The sequence below is a fragment of the Cydia splendana genome, chromosome 19, assembly GCF_910591565.1.
Source record: "Cydia splendana chromosome 19, ilCydSple1.2, whole genome shotgun sequence".
Lineage (NCBI taxonomy): Eukaryota > Metazoa > Arthropoda > Insecta > Lepidoptera > Tortricidae > Cydia > Cydia splendana.
Window position 1 is genome coordinate 12,937,672 of NC_085978.1, and position 20,386 is coordinate 12,958,057.

General features: G+C 37.8%; 2 protein-coding genes across 2 annotated transcripts in view; both read left to right on the plus strand.

The window, feature by feature from the left end:
• Nucleotides 1–1,892: 1,892 nt before the first annotated feature.
• LOC134800094 (uncharacterized) lies at nucleotides 1,893–3,616 on the plus strand. Its single transcript, XM_063772570.1, has 3 exons — nucleotides 1,893–2,064; nucleotides 2,201–2,260; nucleotides 3,050–3,616. The coding sequence occupies exons 1-3, from the start codon at nucleotides 2,029–2,031 to the stop codon at nucleotides 3,560–3,562; spliced, it is 609 nt and encodes a 202-aa protein (XP_063628640.1). The 5' UTR covers nucleotides 1,893–2,028; the 3' UTR covers nucleotides 3,563–3,616.
• A 2,169-nt stretch (nucleotides 3,617–5,785) lies between these two features.
• LOC134800373 (fatty acid synthase-like) overlaps nucleotides 5,786–20,386 on the plus strand; it is a 31,474-nt gene continuing 16,873 nt past the window's right edge. The window contains exons 1-9 of the mRNA XM_063772873.1: nucleotides 5,786–5,944; nucleotides 8,095–8,287; nucleotides 12,218–12,329; nucleotides 14,234–14,437; nucleotides 15,030–15,146; nucleotides 15,318–15,496; nucleotides 16,021–16,163; nucleotides 18,588–18,791; nucleotides 19,182–19,368. Coding sequence (XP_063628943.1) covers nucleotides 5,786–5,944; nucleotides 8,095–8,287; nucleotides 12,218–12,329; nucleotides 14,234–14,437; nucleotides 15,030–15,146; nucleotides 15,318–15,496; nucleotides 16,021–16,163; nucleotides 18,588–18,791; nucleotides 19,182–19,368 — 1,498 coding nt within the window. The remainder of the gene's footprint in view (nucleotides 5,945–8,094; nucleotides 8,288–12,217; nucleotides 12,330–14,233; nucleotides 14,438–15,029; nucleotides 15,147–15,317; nucleotides 15,497–16,020; nucleotides 16,164–18,587; nucleotides 18,792–19,181; nucleotides 19,369–20,386) is intronic.

Consider the following 20,386-nt stretch of genomic DNA (forward strand, 5'->3'; position numbering starts at 1 on the left):
CTGTCTTAATCTTATTCTAAATATCACTGTACCTTTCCTTCAAATGTTATATAGACTAACGTTTGTGGGTGTTTATAAACTAAGATTAAGTTGTAGTAAAAATCCTTTACAAAAATCATTATTTTACTCGTTTACAATTTTTACGTATATATTTTCAAAATGTTATCAATTTACCCATCTAATCCTGGATATCACTGCACTATGTAGAGATCGAAAATATTCCCATAAAAAATCGGTGGTTTGACACCACGGTCTCTGAAAACACAGTGGTCCGCCAATTTCCAAACAACACTGCCGTAGGTACAGTCGCCATCAGATATATCGGAGCGGCCAAGTTGCTCACAAATATCTAAACACGCCTCTATTGTGAAGGCGTCAGAGTGCGTGTTCAGATATTTTTGAGCACCTTGGCTGCTCTGATATATCTGATTGTGACTGTAGGTATGTTGAGTTTATTCGTCTCAGGTGTTCACTTTTAATCGGCAGAACTTTTAGTATGGGATTTTGAGTTTCCAAAACGTCTCGCTTGGCGCGCTGTTCAAAGTCCAAACGCGTACGTCACGTAACGCTATCGAATGAAATTTACACTAGGCGTTCTGGTGTTTGCAGTCAGCAAGTTTTTTCACTCGAGTTTGTAGTCCTTAGCGAAGTCCATGATACTCTTAAACCCGCGCACTGCCATGTCTTTGATCTTCACCAGTTGCGCGATGAGCGGATAGGCGAAGGGCCGGTCCTCGGCCCTGCTGGTGAAACAGTCCCAAGTCTCCGGCTTAAGCAGCGAAGCCCGTACTAGACGACTGCCCTGAAAAAAAGGCATTAAATAACTATAAACAGGCTATTCTGATTATTAGTATTATTCTAAAAAGAAGAGAATTATCTTACACATACTTTGAGTACTAGGCGACAAGAAATATACTTAGATACATACATCCATAACTCGGAAACAAATATTCGTGATAAACGCACAAATAAATATCCTGACCGGGATTCGAACCCGAGACCTCCTGCTTATATGCAAGGTCACTACCGACTAGGCTAAAATGACGTAAAAAAAGGCGGGATGCGTCTCCATAACATATTTTCAGAGAGAATAGTAAGTAAGATAAACGTTTCAATTTAGTATTTAATTATACACAAATGACTATACGTAAGTAACTATCAATCAATTTTCTTTTAAAAAAAAAAAAGATATTTCAACAGGGCATTTTTTTTATTAATTTTAATTTATTTAATCAATACAAAATACACAGCAATATTCATTAGATATATTTTTTCGCCAAACTGCATGACAGTTTGTTGGCGAAAGGGGATTGGTTGGGTTGGGGTTGAGGATTTAAAATTAGGTATAAGCGATTTCTTTTACACAACATGTGCCAAGCTTTCTGCCAATTTTTACTATTTATAAATAGTTGTTACTACTCGAGCAGTATAAACAGATATAAATTATATTGAGTCATAATAACATCTCATAGTAATAACTTCGAGCTTTAACCTGCCGAAATGTGAGATTTCCGGAATAGACCCTTTTTAATATTCGTTAATTACGACCATATTAGTAGTCTCACATCTCATGACGTGTATTCTATTATTCCAAATGGCTTACAAATTTCATGTAATTAAAACGAATTAAATAACGGCAGGTACCAACCTCTGTCACAGTCGCAACGAGCGCGATGACCACCACCAGCTTCACAAAGGGATGCCTTCCTAAGTTCATTCTCAAAGTAAAACTTGGCAATCAAATAAAACAAAAGACTACCGGCATAACAACTCCGCGTTATCCACTGCATCGTCGACAAATCTACTACACATTTAACGAGGACCACTTGGAAAGGAGACACGTAAAGTCGATAAGACACAGGAGATATAAATGTAATGATTTGTAATGATTCTGTCAGTTGTGTAATTGACCTTGTGTGAGTACATGAAGTGGGTCGCGTAAGAACAGCCTCCGATTTGCTGACGATGCGTCGAGATGTGAAAACGTGCCGTCCCTCAGACTAACATGAGCCGAGTGTAGGTTTGGAAATGTATCGAATAGCGGTTGTTATTGCTTTATTGGAGGTTAATATATGTTTTGTTTATTTATCGAAGTGTAGGTAGAAAATAGCGAACTGCTTTGTCGACATTTTGCGAATACCGTTTGTGACAAATAATATTTAGTTGCAGTAGTTATAATACGTGTTGTTGGGTGTTTCAGGTGGTAGGCGGAGCGCCGTCGCCTCTACGGGTTACCATTAATTGTGGATTACATGAAAGTGTAAGTAAAACACAAACATGTTATTATTTAAAACTAAAATAAATAAATACTGAACGAAATCGAATCTAGGAAAAAGACTTACCGACATACCGTTATTAATTACATTTATATCCCGTTTTGATGAAAGTAATTTGTACTGACGTTAAAAAGAAAACTTACTTTATGAAAAGTTATCGCTTACTTAACTATACTAGGTTTTTTTCTCCTCAGAAATATCTAAGCGTACTTACTGATAAAGAAATAAAACCGGGCAAGTGCGAGTCGGACTCGCGCACGAAGGGTTCCGTACCATAATGCAAAAAACGGCAAAAAAAAAACGGTCACCCATCCAAGTACTGACCTCGCCCGACGTTGCTTAACTTCGGTCAAAAGTCACGTTTGTTGTATGAGAGCCCCACTTAAATCTTTATTTGTGACGTTATCTATGAAAAGGGACCTTATTGTCGATGGCGCTTACGCCATTATTAACGATGCTCCGATATAAATACAATGCCGCGCGACGCTGTGCGGCGTAAGCGCCATCGACAATAAGGTCCCTTTTCATAGATAATGCCCCATTTTATTCTGTTTTTAGTATTTGTTGTTATAGCGGCCACAGAAATACATCATCTGTGAAAATTTCAACTGTCTAGCTATCACGGTTCGTGAGATACAACCTGGTGACAGACGGACGGACGGACGGACAGACGGACGGACGGACGGACAGCGGAGTCTTAGTAATAGGGTCCCGTTTTACCCTTTGGGTACGGAACCCTAAAAAAGAGTAATAAGTTATTTTCATAATTTCAGGACTCATCGATCCTCCATTCTATCTCAAGAAGTAAATTAGCACAGAACAAGGGGACTTTTGACGTCAACTCATTCTGCGACCTCATCCACAATGCCATCCCAAAGGCAGTACAAGACGGCAGATTCATCGTGGCGGATCAAGATGACATGGACCAAGAAGGATATGGTGATACACAATCGCCCATAGCCATAGCCCCGCCTAAGGGCTACATACCAAAGCTAGGTTTGTCCAGAATCAACAGACCAAAACTAAGAATCCCGGCAATAAAAGTTCCACGACTAGACTTAGCACTTAATAAGCCGATAAAACCACCAGTGTTAGGATCACCGATGATCTTCAAAACATACAGGGATTCTTACGAAGAACCAACGAGCGCCGAAAAGATGGAGCAGTTCAAGAAAGGTGTCCAGAAAATGTTGCATTTCGTGAAAATCCTTGGGCAAGTTGACCAGTATTTGACGGAAAGGACTAAGATCGTAATAGAGAAGCTATCGAAAACATTTGCAGAATAGTTTGATTTTATATATTTAATTTATTAAACACTTTTCTATTTTTATACGCTATAATTTCGTTGTTTGTTTTATTTACCTTATTTATTTATCCCAATACTTTCTGTATGAGGCTACTCCCGTAGTACAGAGGAAGATATCCTTTTTTTATGAACACCCTTCAAAGGTAAGTTCTAATTAGGCAGATTTTCATTTATTTGTTGATTTAATTTTTTGTCATTGTTTTTTGTCTATAGAAAACCTATAAGGTCAAGAGTGTCAAGAGTGGGACAATCTTACGAAACTAAATAGGTACTTTATGTAAAATTGTATGATGTTCTTTACGGAACCCTTGAGATGCGAGTTCCACTCGATTTAGACGATTTTTTAGGGTTCCGTACCCAAAGGGTAAAACGGGACCCTATTACTAAGACTCCGCTGTCCGTCCGTCCGTCCGTCTGTCACCAGGCTGTATCTCACGAACCGTGATAGCTAGACAGTTGAAATTTTCACAGATGATGTATTTCTGTTGCCGCTATGACAACAAATACTAAAAACAGAATAAAATAAAGATTTAAGTGGGGCTCCCATACAAGAAACGTGATTTTTGACCGAAGTTAAGCAACGTCAGGCGGGGTCAGTACTTGGATGGGTGACCGTTTTTTTTTTGCCGTTTTTTGCATTATGGTACGGAACCCTTCGTGCGCGAGTCCGACTCGCACTTGCCCGGTTTTTTTAATAATTATTATGCATCTTTACCAAATCAATGCCAAAACAATTATTATTATTAAGTCAGTCATTCAGTCAGTCGGTATGTAATTTTTTTAGTGTTTTTTTTTTTTATTTCATTGATTTTATTTTAACGCAAAACTAGAAAAACAGGCACTATTAAAAGGTAAACACCGACATTTGAATGAAATCGTTCGAGCATATTATAGACATTATCCGTTCCCACTGGACCGGAATTGAAAAAAGAGTTTCAATTTTTTTACTCAATGATGAAACTCTTCCACAGTCCAGTGTTATCAGTGGGGGGTAAAACTAGTTAAGTAAAATGAATTAAATAACTTTCACAGCTACCGTTAATTACTTATTAACATACAATTCACCGAACATTCATTATTTGCACTCTGACCCATATACGGATCTCATTATAAATTTCGATATAAAAAACAATACGGAGCGTAGTTGCGCTTTAGAGTTCGTTCACAGCATTTCCTGGAAACGATCACCTCTGTTCGGTAAGTTTTTTATTAATTATTTAATGCAACTTCAAAGGAATTTGTGGATTTCATTCCTGTAGATTTTTTCAAGTTGGTACCTACAACACTACATAGTTACTACATTGAAAAACACCGATTGAGAACAGAACTCGACCACACACATTGCTAATTTTTGACAGGAAGTACCGTTTGGAAAATTTTGATATTTTGGCAAGTAGTAGGCCAATGTCTGGCCTACAACTAGAAAAAAAAAATTTGAGGTGTCACTACTTCACCACGACATAAAAAAATGTTTTATTTTTGTTTTACTTTTTTTTCCTTTTTAGGGTTCCGTATCCAAAGGGTAAAACGGGACCCTATTACTAAGACTTCGCTGTCCGTCCGTCCGTCCGTCCGTCCGTCCGTCTGTCACCAGGCTGTATCTCACGAACCGTGATAGCTAGACAGTTGAAATTTTCACAGATGATGTATTTCTGTTGTCGCTATAACAACAAATACTAAAAACAGAATAAAATAAAGATTTAAATGGGGCTCCCATACAACAAACGTGATTTTTGACCAAAGTTAAGCAACGTCGGGAGTGGTCAGTACTTGGATGGGTGACCGTTTTTTTTTTGCTTTTTTTTTCGTTTTCTTTTTTTGCATTATGGTACGGAACCCTTCGTGCGCGAGTCCGACTCGCACTTGCCCGGTTTTTTTTATATAACAACTGGTATTCGTTTTTTGAGTATCGATGCATACCTAAATAAAGAACACTATTTAAAAAAATTAAGCAAATCGCTTGAATACATCCCGAAAAACAATACATTAAAGAAAAAAAATAATAAAATCATAAGTCAAAAACTGTCACTAGTAGGATGTTGATACTCAGCAAAAATATCCTTCACCATAAGAGGTACTCACAAAAAAAACCCGAATCAAATTGACTTAAGGGCCAACTTACTATGGAAAACCGACTATGGCCTTTTCTTCTCAACTCTTGTCTCTTATTGTGCAAATTGGCCCTAGACTCAACTGACAGACAATGGCGCCCGTACCGCAAGAACCCACAATCGAGCTGGTCGCAGCGCCGGGCCCGGGCGACGCTCCACCGGCACCAGAGTCCGTTGTCATCACCGGCATGTCGGGCCTGCTGCCCGGCTGTCTCAATGTCCAGGAATTTGCGGAGAAGCTGTATAATAAGGTATAATAATTGCCTCCATCTCGTGTTGACTCCAGGGTATCGGTCAATGGTCAAAAAATGTCATAAATCCATGAACCGCCAAATGACTTATAGTATATTACGATAGAAAGAAAGAAAGAAAGAAAGAAAGAAAGAAAATAAATTTATTCAGGACGCGTACAGTATTGTTTAAAATTAATACAACACTTTTATAAGTAAAAACATAAACGTCAATGAATAGGTCTCCCCTCAGCTTGATGACAAGTTACCTTTCAGGTATCTTGACGCTGGTCTTCCGTGGAGACCTGGCCCCAATTTCACCACGGTGACAGGTGCGACAATTGTAAAATCACTGTTGCTGACGTCACAGGCATCCATGGGCTACGGTTACCACTTACCATCGGGCGGGCCGTATTCCTGTTTGCCACCATCATTGTATTATTTAAAAAAACTTTATTATATCGGAAAAAACAGATATTTCTTTTGCGAAGTTTCTGACAATTGTCAAGATTTAGAAGAATTGTAGGTAATTCTTGACAGGTAATGAGTTATATGTCGGAATTTCGTGACAATTGTAGTGTTTCTTGTGACAATTGTCATAAACTTAGCAAGAGAAATATCTGTTTTTTTCGATATAATAAAGTTTTTTTAAATAAAACAATGATGGTGGCAAACAGGAATACGGCCCGCCCGATGGTAAGCGGTAACCGTAGTCCATGGATGCCTGTGACGTCAGCAACAGTGATGTTTTACAATTGTCGCACCTGTCACCGTGGTGAAATTGGAGCCTGTCCAAGCGATCGCGTCAGCACGTAACTAATATTGGTTAAACTAAATTGAGATCAGAACAAAAATCACAAATAAATATTACTTCAATTTGACCTATTAAGTATAATATGATGTACGGCTTATTTAATAACATATTTGTAAGACTTAGAATTTATCTAGTATTGAATTAAACTATTCACTGAAAATAATAAACTTGGCACTTACGCCTGATCTAACTTTGAGCAGATTTCTGCAAATTCGAAATATCCTTTTTGTATTTTACTTTGAAAGATAAAATAGAGTGAGAATTTCTTATGGGCGGCGGTATGTTGTTCCAGCATTTCGTGGCAGAATATCTAAAACTACCACGAAATGCAGTTGTATTGTGCCGTGGGCAGATAAGACGAGTAGCTTCTCTAACATGCCGCTGAGAAAATTGCAATTTTTTAGATGAATATTGGGGTGTCAATGACTTAATAATGCCAAATAGCATACATGCGAAATGCAAAGAACGACGTGACTCCATGTTCATCAGCCCGCTGTTATTAAGGTAAGGTGTTATGTGAGTTCTGGGCGGTATAACGAAACAAAATCAAGCACATGCGTTCTGCACTCGCTGTATGAGCTTTTTTGTTTTGTATAGAAGGCATCTTCCTATAACCGTATCTGCATAATTCAGTTTTGATAAGACTAGAGATTCACAAAGAGCAATTCTAACATCAGTTGACAAATATTTACGAACTTGGTATAGTATTTTAAGTCGATAAAAACAGATTCTCGAAATATCTATCACATGGTTATGGAACTTTAGTTTCCCGTCCATAAGAATGCCTAGGTTTTTAGCTTCTGTGACCTGATCAATACTGTCCGTGCCGATTTTAATAACAGGGTTACAATTGATAATCTCACGTCTTTGCTTATCAGAGCCTACTATTATGAATTTTGACTTGAGAGGGTTTAAAACCAGACTATTTCGGCTGGACCACTGAATTATCCGTTCCAGATCGTCATTGATTTTATCGACTACACTAGGAGTATCAATAGGCATGACAGGCAAATACAACTGCAGATCAAGTGCGAAAACTAGGAAATTCGCAACGGGTGGCGATAAATTGAAACACGACCGAAGGGAGTGTTTTAAATCAACACGAGTTGCGAATTACCTATTCGCACGTGTATCGTACAACGTTTTACAGTACACATGGCCCTTTAAACTATTGACATACGCACGAAAATGCTATTTTACGCACTAGTGCGGGTAAATAGGACCATATGTACTGTAAAAGTACTTTTAAACACATTAAAAATGAGTAGACAATGTTTCAACTGATTTTCTTATTTAACTAATTGTGATTTTAGACGATTTATGTACTATCAGTGTAATTTTAATTTTGATGATATAGGAGAACCTAGTGAAAAAATACGAACCTCGATGGCATTTCGATCATCCCGAGTTGCACGAATATTACGGTCGCATCCCGGGCCTGGACCGGTTCGATGCGCAGTTCTTCATGGTGCACTACCGCATGGGCAACACGCTTGACGCCATGGCGAGGAAAGTGCTCGAGAACACTTACCAGGCCATTTTTGATGCTGGTGAGTAGGCTGTTGCACTGTGTGCCGAAAATTCTGCATGTAACATGAAATTAATTTCTATGTGTATGGCAATTATTGGGAGAGACATTTTATTATTATTATGTAATATTTGGACGATGATAATGAGAAGAGAAACATAATTTTGACATTGATGCTTTATACTATAGGTACTTTTTATAATGAAATAAAGAACTCTATTTATCTATATACCTATCTGCACTTATATCAAATGAATCAGTTGTTTTACTTCTCATTATTTATTTAATCTGTAAGATACTTTGAATATCCTGTTAGTTATATGAAAACATTTTGTTTAGGCATATCGCCTCAATAAAGTCAAAGAACCGGTGTATACCTACAGTCTATCGGTAGCAACATCTAAATCTAAGTCTTAAAACCATAATGAAATGTGAACGATGTTGACACTACCTCGTCACAATTTACTGTTACAAATGAATATAATTAAGATAGTACAAACTTGATCTTGAAGATACTATCAATACCAACTAATTCCAGATTCGTCCCGAAGGATGTACCTATGTATTAGTTCTATGCAGGGCCGTCTTAAACTATGCTGGGGCCCATGGGCACATAAGAATTTGGGGCCCTTTTGGAAAGTAAAGCGAATTAGAATTATTATGGGTAATAATCAAATATACTGTTACTGTCTTTCCTTCGGAGCCCCCTGAGGATGGGGGCCCCGGGCACGGGCCCCGTGTGCCCTTATGGTAAAGACGGTACTGGGGGCCTAGCCGAAACGCATTTCGAAAAAAGATATCGCTAACGAATCGATAAAAAATGTATGGGAATGACAGGTACCGTAGATGAGTCTGTCGAAAAATATTAACGAATACAAAAATGTTAGCCAAGTTGCAATGTTGTAACGAAACGCAAAACATTCGTCGTTACCGGAATTCGATATCTGCCATACATTGTCTAGCCAAGTGACACTTTTGACAAGCGAAATGGATTCGTTATCGCCTCCTAGGTGTCGACACGTAGCGAGAGCTATCCCGTTGCAGATAACTTAACGAAGCACAAGAAAATGCCGTATAATAGTGTTTGTAAATTAAATTTTGTAGTAAAAAGCACACTTTAACATTGTGGGCGGCGAACAGCGCGGAAGTCTCGCGTAGACGCAGGCACCGTCTGAAAAATCGCCTCTATTGAAACTGCTTAGGAAAGGACTGCTCTTAGCTGGTGCTCTTAGCATTTATGCTACGGGGTCAGATCAAAGGATTGTGGGCCGTACGCAGCATTTTACCCAAAGGATCCAATGTGACCGAGGCGCTGAATACCTACCTATAGTTACAGTGTCATGGAAAAATGGATTATGCACCCACAAATGCAACATGAAACAACGTCCCTACAAGGTAAGAGTGAGTCAATAACTTATCCCTACTATACCTACTAATAAGTATATAAAATATGTTATTGATCCTAAAATAACTTCTTATGTGTTCCTGTTACGTCTTCAAATATAAACCAATGAACGGTGTAGATTAAATTTGGTACCCATATGCACACTGGCAAGCACTTGTTCTTCAATAGGAAAGTGAATTGAATGTGTAAAGGCAAAGGTATGTAGGTGAAGGCTTTACAAATATAGATAAAGACTCGGGAACAAATGTTCTTCACACAAATAAATGCCCTTCCCGGGATGCAGAACCATCACCTTTATAGGCAAGGTCACTACCGACTAGCAATATTGTAGTGTCATCCCATTTTCTTAAATTGATTTGAAAGGGACGAGACTACAGTGTTGCCACTTTTTAATTTCTACAATTTCTTGTCGGACTGTACAGTAAGCTCAAAAAGCCTTGTATTGTGGGTTCTTAGATAACTATTTATAGATGGTCAAACCAATTTGTCAGTCAGTAAGAACCAGGAAAACTATACTCATACTTATCTTTTGGGTGCTAGTACTAGAATAAGACAAAGCTAGTATGATTCTCTCTGTCTTTGTTTGAAATGAGACAGTCCTTTGACAAACTATACTTAAATAGATAGACAACACCCATGACTCAGGTACATCATCAGGTATCTGTGCTCATTACACAAACAAATTTTCTTATCGGGGATTCAAACTCAGGATTAATATCAGCTTAACCGGCAGGGTCACTAGTCACTACCCACTAGGCCAGACCGGCTGTTGTCATACATATAACAATTATCAACCATATTAATGAAACTTTTTTCATATTATGAAACATATTATTGTATTAAGTATATGACTTCCTTGGGCAGGCAGGTACAGTCAACTGCAGAGAAAAGGTACCACCCCTGCATACCAACTTCTATGTAGTGGTGGTACCTTTTCTCTGCAGCTGACTGTACCTACACACTATATAAAAATAATCTTAACAGGTGTTATACACAAAAACATTTAGTTTTTTTTTGTCAACATACCTATAATATAATTTTATTTAATTCTTAATAATGACTGGTAGAGAATAAGTATTATAACCAAATGTTACCGAGTTTGTTGAAAAACTAAGCATTAATTTTGTTTCAGGTGACTTGGATATTCATTGCAGCCTTGGCATATGAACCAATACATTATGGTCCTCCAAAGCCAGGGTCAAGGGAAGAAACTATGACACATGTACAACCACAAAAATGTATTGAGTGTTGTTTTACTATTTTAAAACACTGTACATATGTACAAACAAGAAAAGAATGCTTGGCTACTGATTTTATGTTGCCGGCAAAAAATACCTGCTGCATCTTTCATTAATAGATATTCAGTAAAATAAATTTACTTTTTGACCCAATCATTGTTTCATTTATTGGAGTGAGTGGTTATGGTGGTTACCACCTTAACCTTTGGTATGCTTAGGAGCAGATCTGCTCCCATGTACTTACCTATATTCAACTTAAAAATGCATTAATTATGATTGATATATAAATGACAAATTTTTGACAGGAGCACACGAAAGGTTAATTAATATGAACAGCCAGTAGCTTAGCGGGTGAGATTACCTTCCCAAATTTCCATTGACTAAATAATAAAGATGTGTTTAATTCATTTTTAACACCTCGGTCACTTAGGTACTACTGAGTAAACAAAAAGCAGAGACAGTAGGTAATTAAAAAATAATATTAAGTAACAATATATTTATTAGTTTTGGTTTCACAGGCAGCTTTTATCTAATGCATAACATCTATGTATTCAATGTCCGCTTGACTTTTGTTAATTTCGAAAATGTTTGAAGTCTATGAAGTAAATGAGATCGCTGAGGTTAAACTGATTCGGGCAAACCTAGCCACACTTTCACTTCACGGTTTGAATCATTACTAACGCTTAAAGTATTGTCTCTTCTGGTCAAGTAAGCCAGCAGTGCACGTCCTTAGCACTGGTAACTGCCATGAAGGCGTGATTGCAGCGGCAGCTCTGACTGTACGTGCCAACTTGGTAAGGACTTCTCCGCGTGTAAGAATAGCCCGCGGAGCCCGGAGCCGGCACGGACGACGGCTGTCTGAAATTGTTAAACTTTAGGTCAAAATTATATGCAATTATAACGCACTCTTCAAAAATTACACTATATAGAGTTATTTTATTACGAAATTGTGATTAACTAAGTTAAACAAATACCAAAATATTTCATTTACTTACTGATAAAACAATTATTTTCTCCAAAATTAGATTCGCTGTTCACTTGACACTCTTGACAGCTGACAGATGACGTTTCTTGACGGTTTTGAACGAGAACCACAGACTAAAACCATTTTTTATCGACTTGGCGCGTAGAAAAAGCGTTAACTAAAAAGATTGCCTCTTGGCTAGGTTATTGTAAACATTATCGACCAGTCGCTCGCGATCGTAGATATCGAATCGATACGGAGCGAATGTAATTCGGCTACGCCCCCTGGTTCTATGTTGTTTCTTAGTTCCCTAATAACAAATAATGTTTATTTCATTTACTCCAGGAATAAGTCCAGCAGAATTGAGTTCACAACGCGTGGGAGTGTATATCGGCGTCGGCGCTACCGAATCAGAGAAAGGCTGTGCATACGGTGAAATTGGCTTAGGAATTTTAGGGTAAGTATTTACCCAGTTAATACTCAGCTTGCGTCATTTATTTCAGCTTGTAAAGCCTACACTCCTGTATAAGGGCTAATTTAGACGATGCAAGAATCATACGAATCATTTCATACCATCGCGGGTTTTGATCGGTCGCTTGAATTGGAAGTAACCAACAGTCCGCAATGTAACTAAAATCGCATGCGAGTTCGCGCGCCGTCTAAATCAGCCCTATATCTCCCTAGCATTTCCGAGCCATCGAATTGATGGACGTACTTACTTCCGTATTTTTATTCTTAATCTAATAAATATTGATCTCATTGTAGATCAATAAAGACCGGCCAAGAGCGAGTCGGACTCGCGCACGAAGGGTTCCGTACCATTTACGCAAAAAAATCACGTTTGTTGTATAGGAGTCCACCTAAATATTTATTTTATTCTGTTTTTAGTATTTGTTGTTATAGAGGCAACAAAAAGACATCATCTGTGAAAATTTCAACTGCCTTGCTATCACGGTTCATGAGATACAGCCGAGTGACATACAGACAAACGGACAGACAGACGGACAGTGGAGTCTTAGTAATAGGGTCCCGTTTTTACCCTTTGGGTACGGAACGCTAAAAATCTAAGTTTCTCTTGTGGTCTAAGGCCGATACTTGTTTACCTAAAACAGCGGTTGGCATGCGGCCCGTGAACCTCTCACTTGCGGCCCGCGAGCCCCCCTGGCTATTTTGTATGTAATATTGTCAAACGACAATGTCTGATAAAGTCACACAAGTGCGGCCCGCGTCAATTTCCTCAACTACTATGTGGGCTATGTGGCCCTTGGCTGCTAGGTTGTCTATTGTTTGTCCGAAAATTATATAAAATAATACTCATATGCCCGAATTTTATTTGCCCGAATTTCATTTGCCCGAATTGTTTGTTTACCATAAAAATGATATGACATACTCTTTGTTTACCCGATTATTAGATTCCAGAACGTACGAGTGCCATACGTGTTGTTGTCCATATTATTAATTGTAATAATATTATTTAATAGAATATTTAAACCTCACCTAACCCACTTTTCCAGTAGTATTTCTTTTCTGTAAGGGTCGCAGTTCAAACCTAACCTAACCCATTTTTCTAGTAGCATTTGGTTTCTGTAAGGGTCGCAATTCAAACCTAACCTAACCTACTTTTCTAGTAGCATTTATTTTCTGTGTGGGGTGCAGTTCAAACCTAACCTAACCCACTTTTCCAGTAGTATTTCTTTTCTGTAAGGGTCGCAGTTCAAACCTAACCTAACCCATTTTTCTGATAGCATTTCTTTTCTGTAAGGGTAGCAGTTTAAACCTAACCTAACCTACTTTTCTAGTAGCATTTATTTTCTGTGTGGGGTGCAGTTCAAACCTAACCTAACCCACTTTTCCAATAGCATTTCTTTTCTGTAAGGGTCGCAGTTCTAACCTAACCTAACCCATTTTTCTAGTAGCATTTGGTTTCTGTAAGGGTCGCAGTTCAAACCTAGCCTAACCCACTTTTCCAGTAGCATTACTTTTCTGTAAGGGTCGCAGTTCAAACCTAACCTAACCCATTTTTCTAGTAGCATTTGGTTTCTGTAAAAAAATTATATTATGGCTAGTGATAATTATGGCTTACAATGATGATGACAAATGATATTATTTAAATTGATTTTATGGGAAACAAAGTTTCTGGCACGTGACTAATATAGTAAACAATAAGTATTGCATATGTAATTATGGGAAACAATATAATGGCTGTTGACTATTATGGCAAATGAAATTATGGCAAATGAAATTCTGGCAAGTGGGTGTATACCTGGCTGCTAAAAGGTTGCCGACCGCTGACCTAAAACATAGGGTTCGACTTCGGCTGTCTTAAATAATTCAATAATAATAACTGATGTTCCTTGACAGATGCAACCGTGCAATGTTAGCCAACCGTGTATCATACTGGCTGAATGGGGAAGGGCCCTCAATGGTAGTGGACGCATCATGCTGCAGCTCACTGTCGGTGTTCGAGAAGGCCTACAATGACATAGCGACGGGCGTGTGTGACGCCGCTGTCGTCGGGGCCAGCAAAGTATTATTGCATCCTCATACTTTAATCCACTATCAAAGGTTAGTTGATTCATTAAATATCTCAAAACAAAATGTTTTTGGAAACTATTCCAAAAAGTTATAAAGAAATATAATAAAATAATCGTATGTTGTTTATGGAAATAGAAACATTTTACATTGAATATATATAAAGCAAACCTGACAGCGTATAAAATACCTAACAGGTACTTATATAAATGAGAATGGCTGTTAACCAACTTTAGATCGTTATGGATAAAATAATTTACCCAATTAAATTTTTTTAACACCTTTGTAAACCATGGATGCAATAAATGATTATGATTATGATTATTATGATTAATACCCCACTCGACATAATAGGTACCTAATACCTTAGGTACCTACCTCGACATTTTTTTTTCAACATATCTGGTGGTCAATGAAGACAAATCGTAACGTACGTAATAATCATCAAAAACTGCCAACGCGTTTTGTTTATAGATTGTCACAAAGGAACATATTGATAAACACATTACCCTCCTTTGCGTCGCGCTGTCGGGTTAAGTGTGTAATTTGTATTTACTCTGTGAAGATTACTGATAATAATTATTAAAAAATAAATAATAAAAGTAATACTGTAAATGCATTACAGAATTGTACCCTACAACAAAGACGGGAAAATGAAGTGTTATGGCGACAATGCGGATGGACAGTCGTCCTCTGAAGCTATAAATGTTTTTATTTTACAAAAGTATAAAGACAGCAAAAGGTTAGTTGATATAACATTTTTTCAATACAAAGCTTGTTTAATATCTACGCCTGTTCCAAACGAATAAAAAAATAAAACTATACATGTATAGACGAAAGATACAAACAATCTTCGTTGTAAGGATTTCCATGAGGTCCTACTGCCTATATATATATTTATTTTTCATTCTAGAGTTTACGCTTCGCTTTGTTATGCAAAAACTCAATATGGTGTAGTGGAGAACAAGGAATATATGAATAAATACGGCTTCGAAAGAGATCCCAAATGCCTTGCAAAGTTTCTTCGAGACTTTTACACCGAAGCTGGGATTCCACCATCTTTAGTAGAATATGTGGAAGGATTCGGCGCAGGTAAACCTTTTACAGCTTTAAAATTAATAAGAAACATTTATTCGTAATATTCACAGACAACAAAAGGCAGAATAAAATAAAAATTAAGTGTGCATCACGAAAGGGACCCAGCTGAGCATAATGCCAGCTTGGCAACCAGCACTGGTCTTCCGTAGGGCCAATTCGATGATTCCGTGAGTGACGTATCGTGAACAAATCTAGCCGTGGGCGAAACCACATCTGCGAGGCCCTTTTCAATGTGTATTCCTAAGGTAATAAAAAGGTTGGCTTTGCGAGGCCCCCCTAAGTGCGAGCCCGTGGGCGAGGGCCCCATTCGCTCACGCCTAGCCACGCCACTGCATGCAGCTATCGAGACGACGAGTAAACTAACTTTGTTAACCTTTACAATCTTTACATCCTATATCATTCATCATCATCATATCAGCCGCTTATCGCCCACTGCTGAGCATAGGCCTCTCTTCTAGTACGCCACTTGTCCCGGTCCTGATTATTGATCATGATTATTTATTTGTAACTTCTTTCAGCCGTACCGGAAGCTGACAAATCGGAATTACAGGCAATAGAAGAAGTATTTTGTAAGGATCGCTCAAACCCCTTGCTGCTGGGCAGTGTCATGTCCAATATTGGTTATACAGAAGCCGCGTCCGGATCATCAGCTATATTAAAAGTAAGCAGTGGGGAGACACTCCTGACTTCGGGAAAACTCGGCTCCGTTCGGCTCAGCATTGCTCCGAGCAATTATTAGGGTTGACACAACTTGACGTCCCTTTGCGTGCACGGCCATCACATCAGATAAGATAATTACTTGAATTTTGACAATCCTAAATAGTCGAAAGGTATAGTGCCGTAAGTTAGAAAGGGAAATATGATTCGACCCTGAATCGCTGTCAAACTTCGGTTTTGTAGGAAGTGTCATTTCTCTACGGTAGTACTATTACTTATTCTTATTTAGTCGTATGGCACAAGTAGGGCTTGCAATTCGAATATTCGAATATTCGAATATGTCGAATATTCGACCTGTTTTGATATTCGAATATTCGGCCGCTCAGGTTTCGAATATTCGAATATTTTTTATTACTAGGTAAAATCTATTTTCATCCGTTATAGTTACAGTTTCTGTGTATTTTGCCGGGTATTAACAGTGAATGAGGAACCGTAGGTACCCAAATGCGAAGGAAATAATGTTTTTACTGTATTCCTCTCAATAGGCTTCGTGAATACAGTTAAACCTAAGAACCTAACTCAATTTCAAAAGGAAACGAAATCAAAAAGTATGTTTTATTACGGTGCGGCTAATGCTTTTTCTAGGTACAAGTAACTTTACGTAAGTTTTAAGATAAAGGATCATTTTGTTTATTGAGTAAAAGCGTACCTTAAGCGAATATTCGAAGTCTAAACCTTGCCCTTTATCGCAATTCACAAATTTGATCATACCAAACCTACCGAACTAGGTAATCTAACCATGCACCTTTAGCTAACGAATAATCCACCCCGTAGTCAGCCAACTTTTTCCCTTAAATATTCCAATACCAATTATATAACTTATTATATAACAGCCGACCATTAGGAATCAAAACTAAACTTGCCAAGACTAATAAAGTCAATAAAGATTCAAAATACAATGGAATTAAAGGCCATTTTACAGGCTTCTTAACGACAAGAAGTTAATTTAAATCAGAAAATGATTAGTGATTACCTACTAAAATGTTTTCTCTCTTACATACGTGTTTGGATGGTTAAAGTTATATTAATTCACGCAACGACGCATTTATAATAAAAAGTTTTATCAAGAAATATTGAAAATGTCTAATTTTTGCGTTTTAGGTACTTACTTGCTTTTATAAACGTATAATATAATAAACCGATTTTTCGTTCCTTTTCTTATTTTTTTTTAAATAATCGAATAATTATTCGAATATTCGAATATCTCGTCAGTAAAAGTCGAATATTCGAATACCTGGAAGTTTCGAATATTTGCAAGCCCTAGGCACAAGTACATAATATAGGCAATAAATTAACAATTAAAATTACAACCAAAACAATTATTAAGTCAGATGTCAACATTCAGTGTGTTCAGCCATGCGGCTGCATGGGTTGTGAGATGAAGGAGGTCTTCCGGTGGTCCAGAGTATGAATGCAGAGGGCAGCGCTGGATAATGTGTTCCATAGTTTGGGCCTCTTCATCACATTCACACAAGGCTGAGTCCTTCCACCCCCACCTGTGTAAGAGGTAGTTGCATCGGCCGTGTCCAACGGAACGCTAAGTCTATTCAAGCGACACCATTGCTGTCTAGGAAGATCAAAACCGGCAAGTCGATGTGCTGGGTTAACAACTCTCGAGTCTACATTTGCGGCGCACCATTCATTTTCCTAGGCTTCAGATACGTCAAAACCTTGCACATTCTGAGCATAAGGATGGCGTCGGGACTTCAAGCGCTGATGTGGTGGGCAGCAGAACTCTCGGTGGATTGGTAAAGAGCTATTTGATCTGATTTTCTCAGCCTCTCTCGATAGCGCTTGCCTCCTACGCAGATGTGGCGGAGCTATATTGCACAGAGTTGGCAGCCAGGGTGTGGGTGTCGACTTGATGGTTCCTGAGATGCAACGCATCGTGTCGATTAGTTTTGTATCCACTTTAGCTACGTGTGCGCTTTCTAACCACACTACTTATTCTGTGAAGTAAGTACACGAATCTGATATCTATTTAACGGTATTGCATGTATCTACATTCAGTGTTGAAAATTTTTGACATTAAACTAGCTTAAACATATCATTTTAATTGTTCGTAGCATAATAATAAATTATCAGCATACATCGGGCGTTTAGTGTGCGGGAACGATTTCGTGTATTTATAACTCTGTTTATTATTAAATATTTACCAAACTATGAATTAAAAATAGGTAGTAAGCTCCAACTGTGCTTAGAAAAGTTAAAATTAAAATAGTTTTTGTTTTTACAGTTTTTATTTTTACCTATTTTTTGGCTAGTTTAGAACATTCCCACACCCAAAACCCATATCATTATGACCCTGTATGATTATCAGTAATACGCTGGCTTTTAGACGACGGTTCGTAATAAGTTTTATTTGCAGATATTACTGGCATATCAAAGAGGCGAGTTAGCTGCAAACTTGCATTGCGAGTCTCCGCGACAAGACATAGAGGCTATAAAAGACGGTCGCATACGCATACCGGCTGAACATCAGCGGTTCCGCCGGACCTACGCCGCCGTCAACGGTCTGTCGGTCACAGGGGTCAATGGACATGTTCTGCTTGCAGGACATTACAGACCCAAGGTACAAACAGCAACACTCCTAACTGTACAACGGTGGACCTTACAAAAGGCATAAGGTCCACCGATGTACAGTGGGCGATGGTACCAATATTGTATTTAACTAAAGTTTAGTAACAATTATTTTCTTACATGCAATGAATTATTGTCGTTATGTTACATCGAAGTAGCCCATTTCGGGCGCAGTAGCTCGAGAGGACTGTACCTAATGGTATTTTTATAAGGTACCAGTGGTACCGTTATTTTTTCATTTTTGGAAGTTAATAAAAACTTCAGGTCTTGGAATATTTTATCATTAACATTATTTTTATAAGTAAATTTTCTATTTAACTGGATTTTGTTATAAAATTCAACATGCGTCATCACACCTTCCTTTTGTGTTTTACTATTCCAGGATCTTTCGCGTTATCAATCGGAGATACCATACTTGGTTACTATGTCGGGTCGCATAGAATCTGCTGTACAAAAGTTAATTGATAATTTCAAATCACATAAAATTGATGCAGAGGAAATTGCTTTGTTTCACAATATTCACAAATACCGTATCAATGGACACTTGGCACGAGGATTCGGAATATTTTGTAAGTATTCTATTTTCTCCTTTACCCTAAATTATGTCCATTTATAAAATCTCTAAAGCTAAACTACAAACAGTCGTACGAGAAGTGGGCTTCATTATAAGCTTATACTAGAAGCGTGGTATACCTAACTTTGCTGTCGACTGCATGAGGGCACATTGATAGTCGCATGGTATAATAATATACTCCGCCTGGTACTCCATTCCGAGATTCGCGTATGACCTAACTGACACGCGCCTACGTCATCATGCTGTTTACAGGTTCTCAAACTTTGAAATGTGGGAGAATTTTAACCAACGGTGAAAATTATTTTAACGGCATTAATTTTAAGTTATTCATGTAGAAACATAGTAAAATAAAACAAATCTAATGTATTAAATTAAACTTTATTTATCTATACAAGACAAACGTTTAAAAAACTAATTCACAGTTACACATTAATTACCAAGCTTACGACGTGAAAAGTTTGGAAAACACTGCGACTGCTGACACTGAGCGAGAAGGAAATAACAATTAACACGCGTTCGACAAGGATGACGGTCAGGGCATGAAGTTATCTAGATCCGAATTGTCAAATGTGCACAGCGCTATCCTGTGTTGCCAGTAGTATAAACAGAATTACCCGAAAGTCTGAAATTTCTTTCGTGAATCGGAAGATATTGCTAACGAGTAATTAAAAATGACGTGTTATTGTAAAATTTAAGCTAAAATACATATAAATGAAAATTATAAAATTATAAAGAAATATTTTAACTTATTAACCATAGGTATAATGTACCCATGTAACATGTTATGTTGAAATAAAGTGGCAATGTTATTGTGACGTAGGCCCGTGTCACTCTGGGAATGGAAGACCATGTTTTATTAGACCATGGATAGTCGTATTGAATTCTAACGTGAAAATTGTCTCTGGTTAAAATTATAATAACGATCGACATACAATTTTCAAACTGCCAGCGTTCGTAACAAACACATCATAACGAAACAAATTGTGCCTCAAAAAATAGACCAAGAGTAAAGT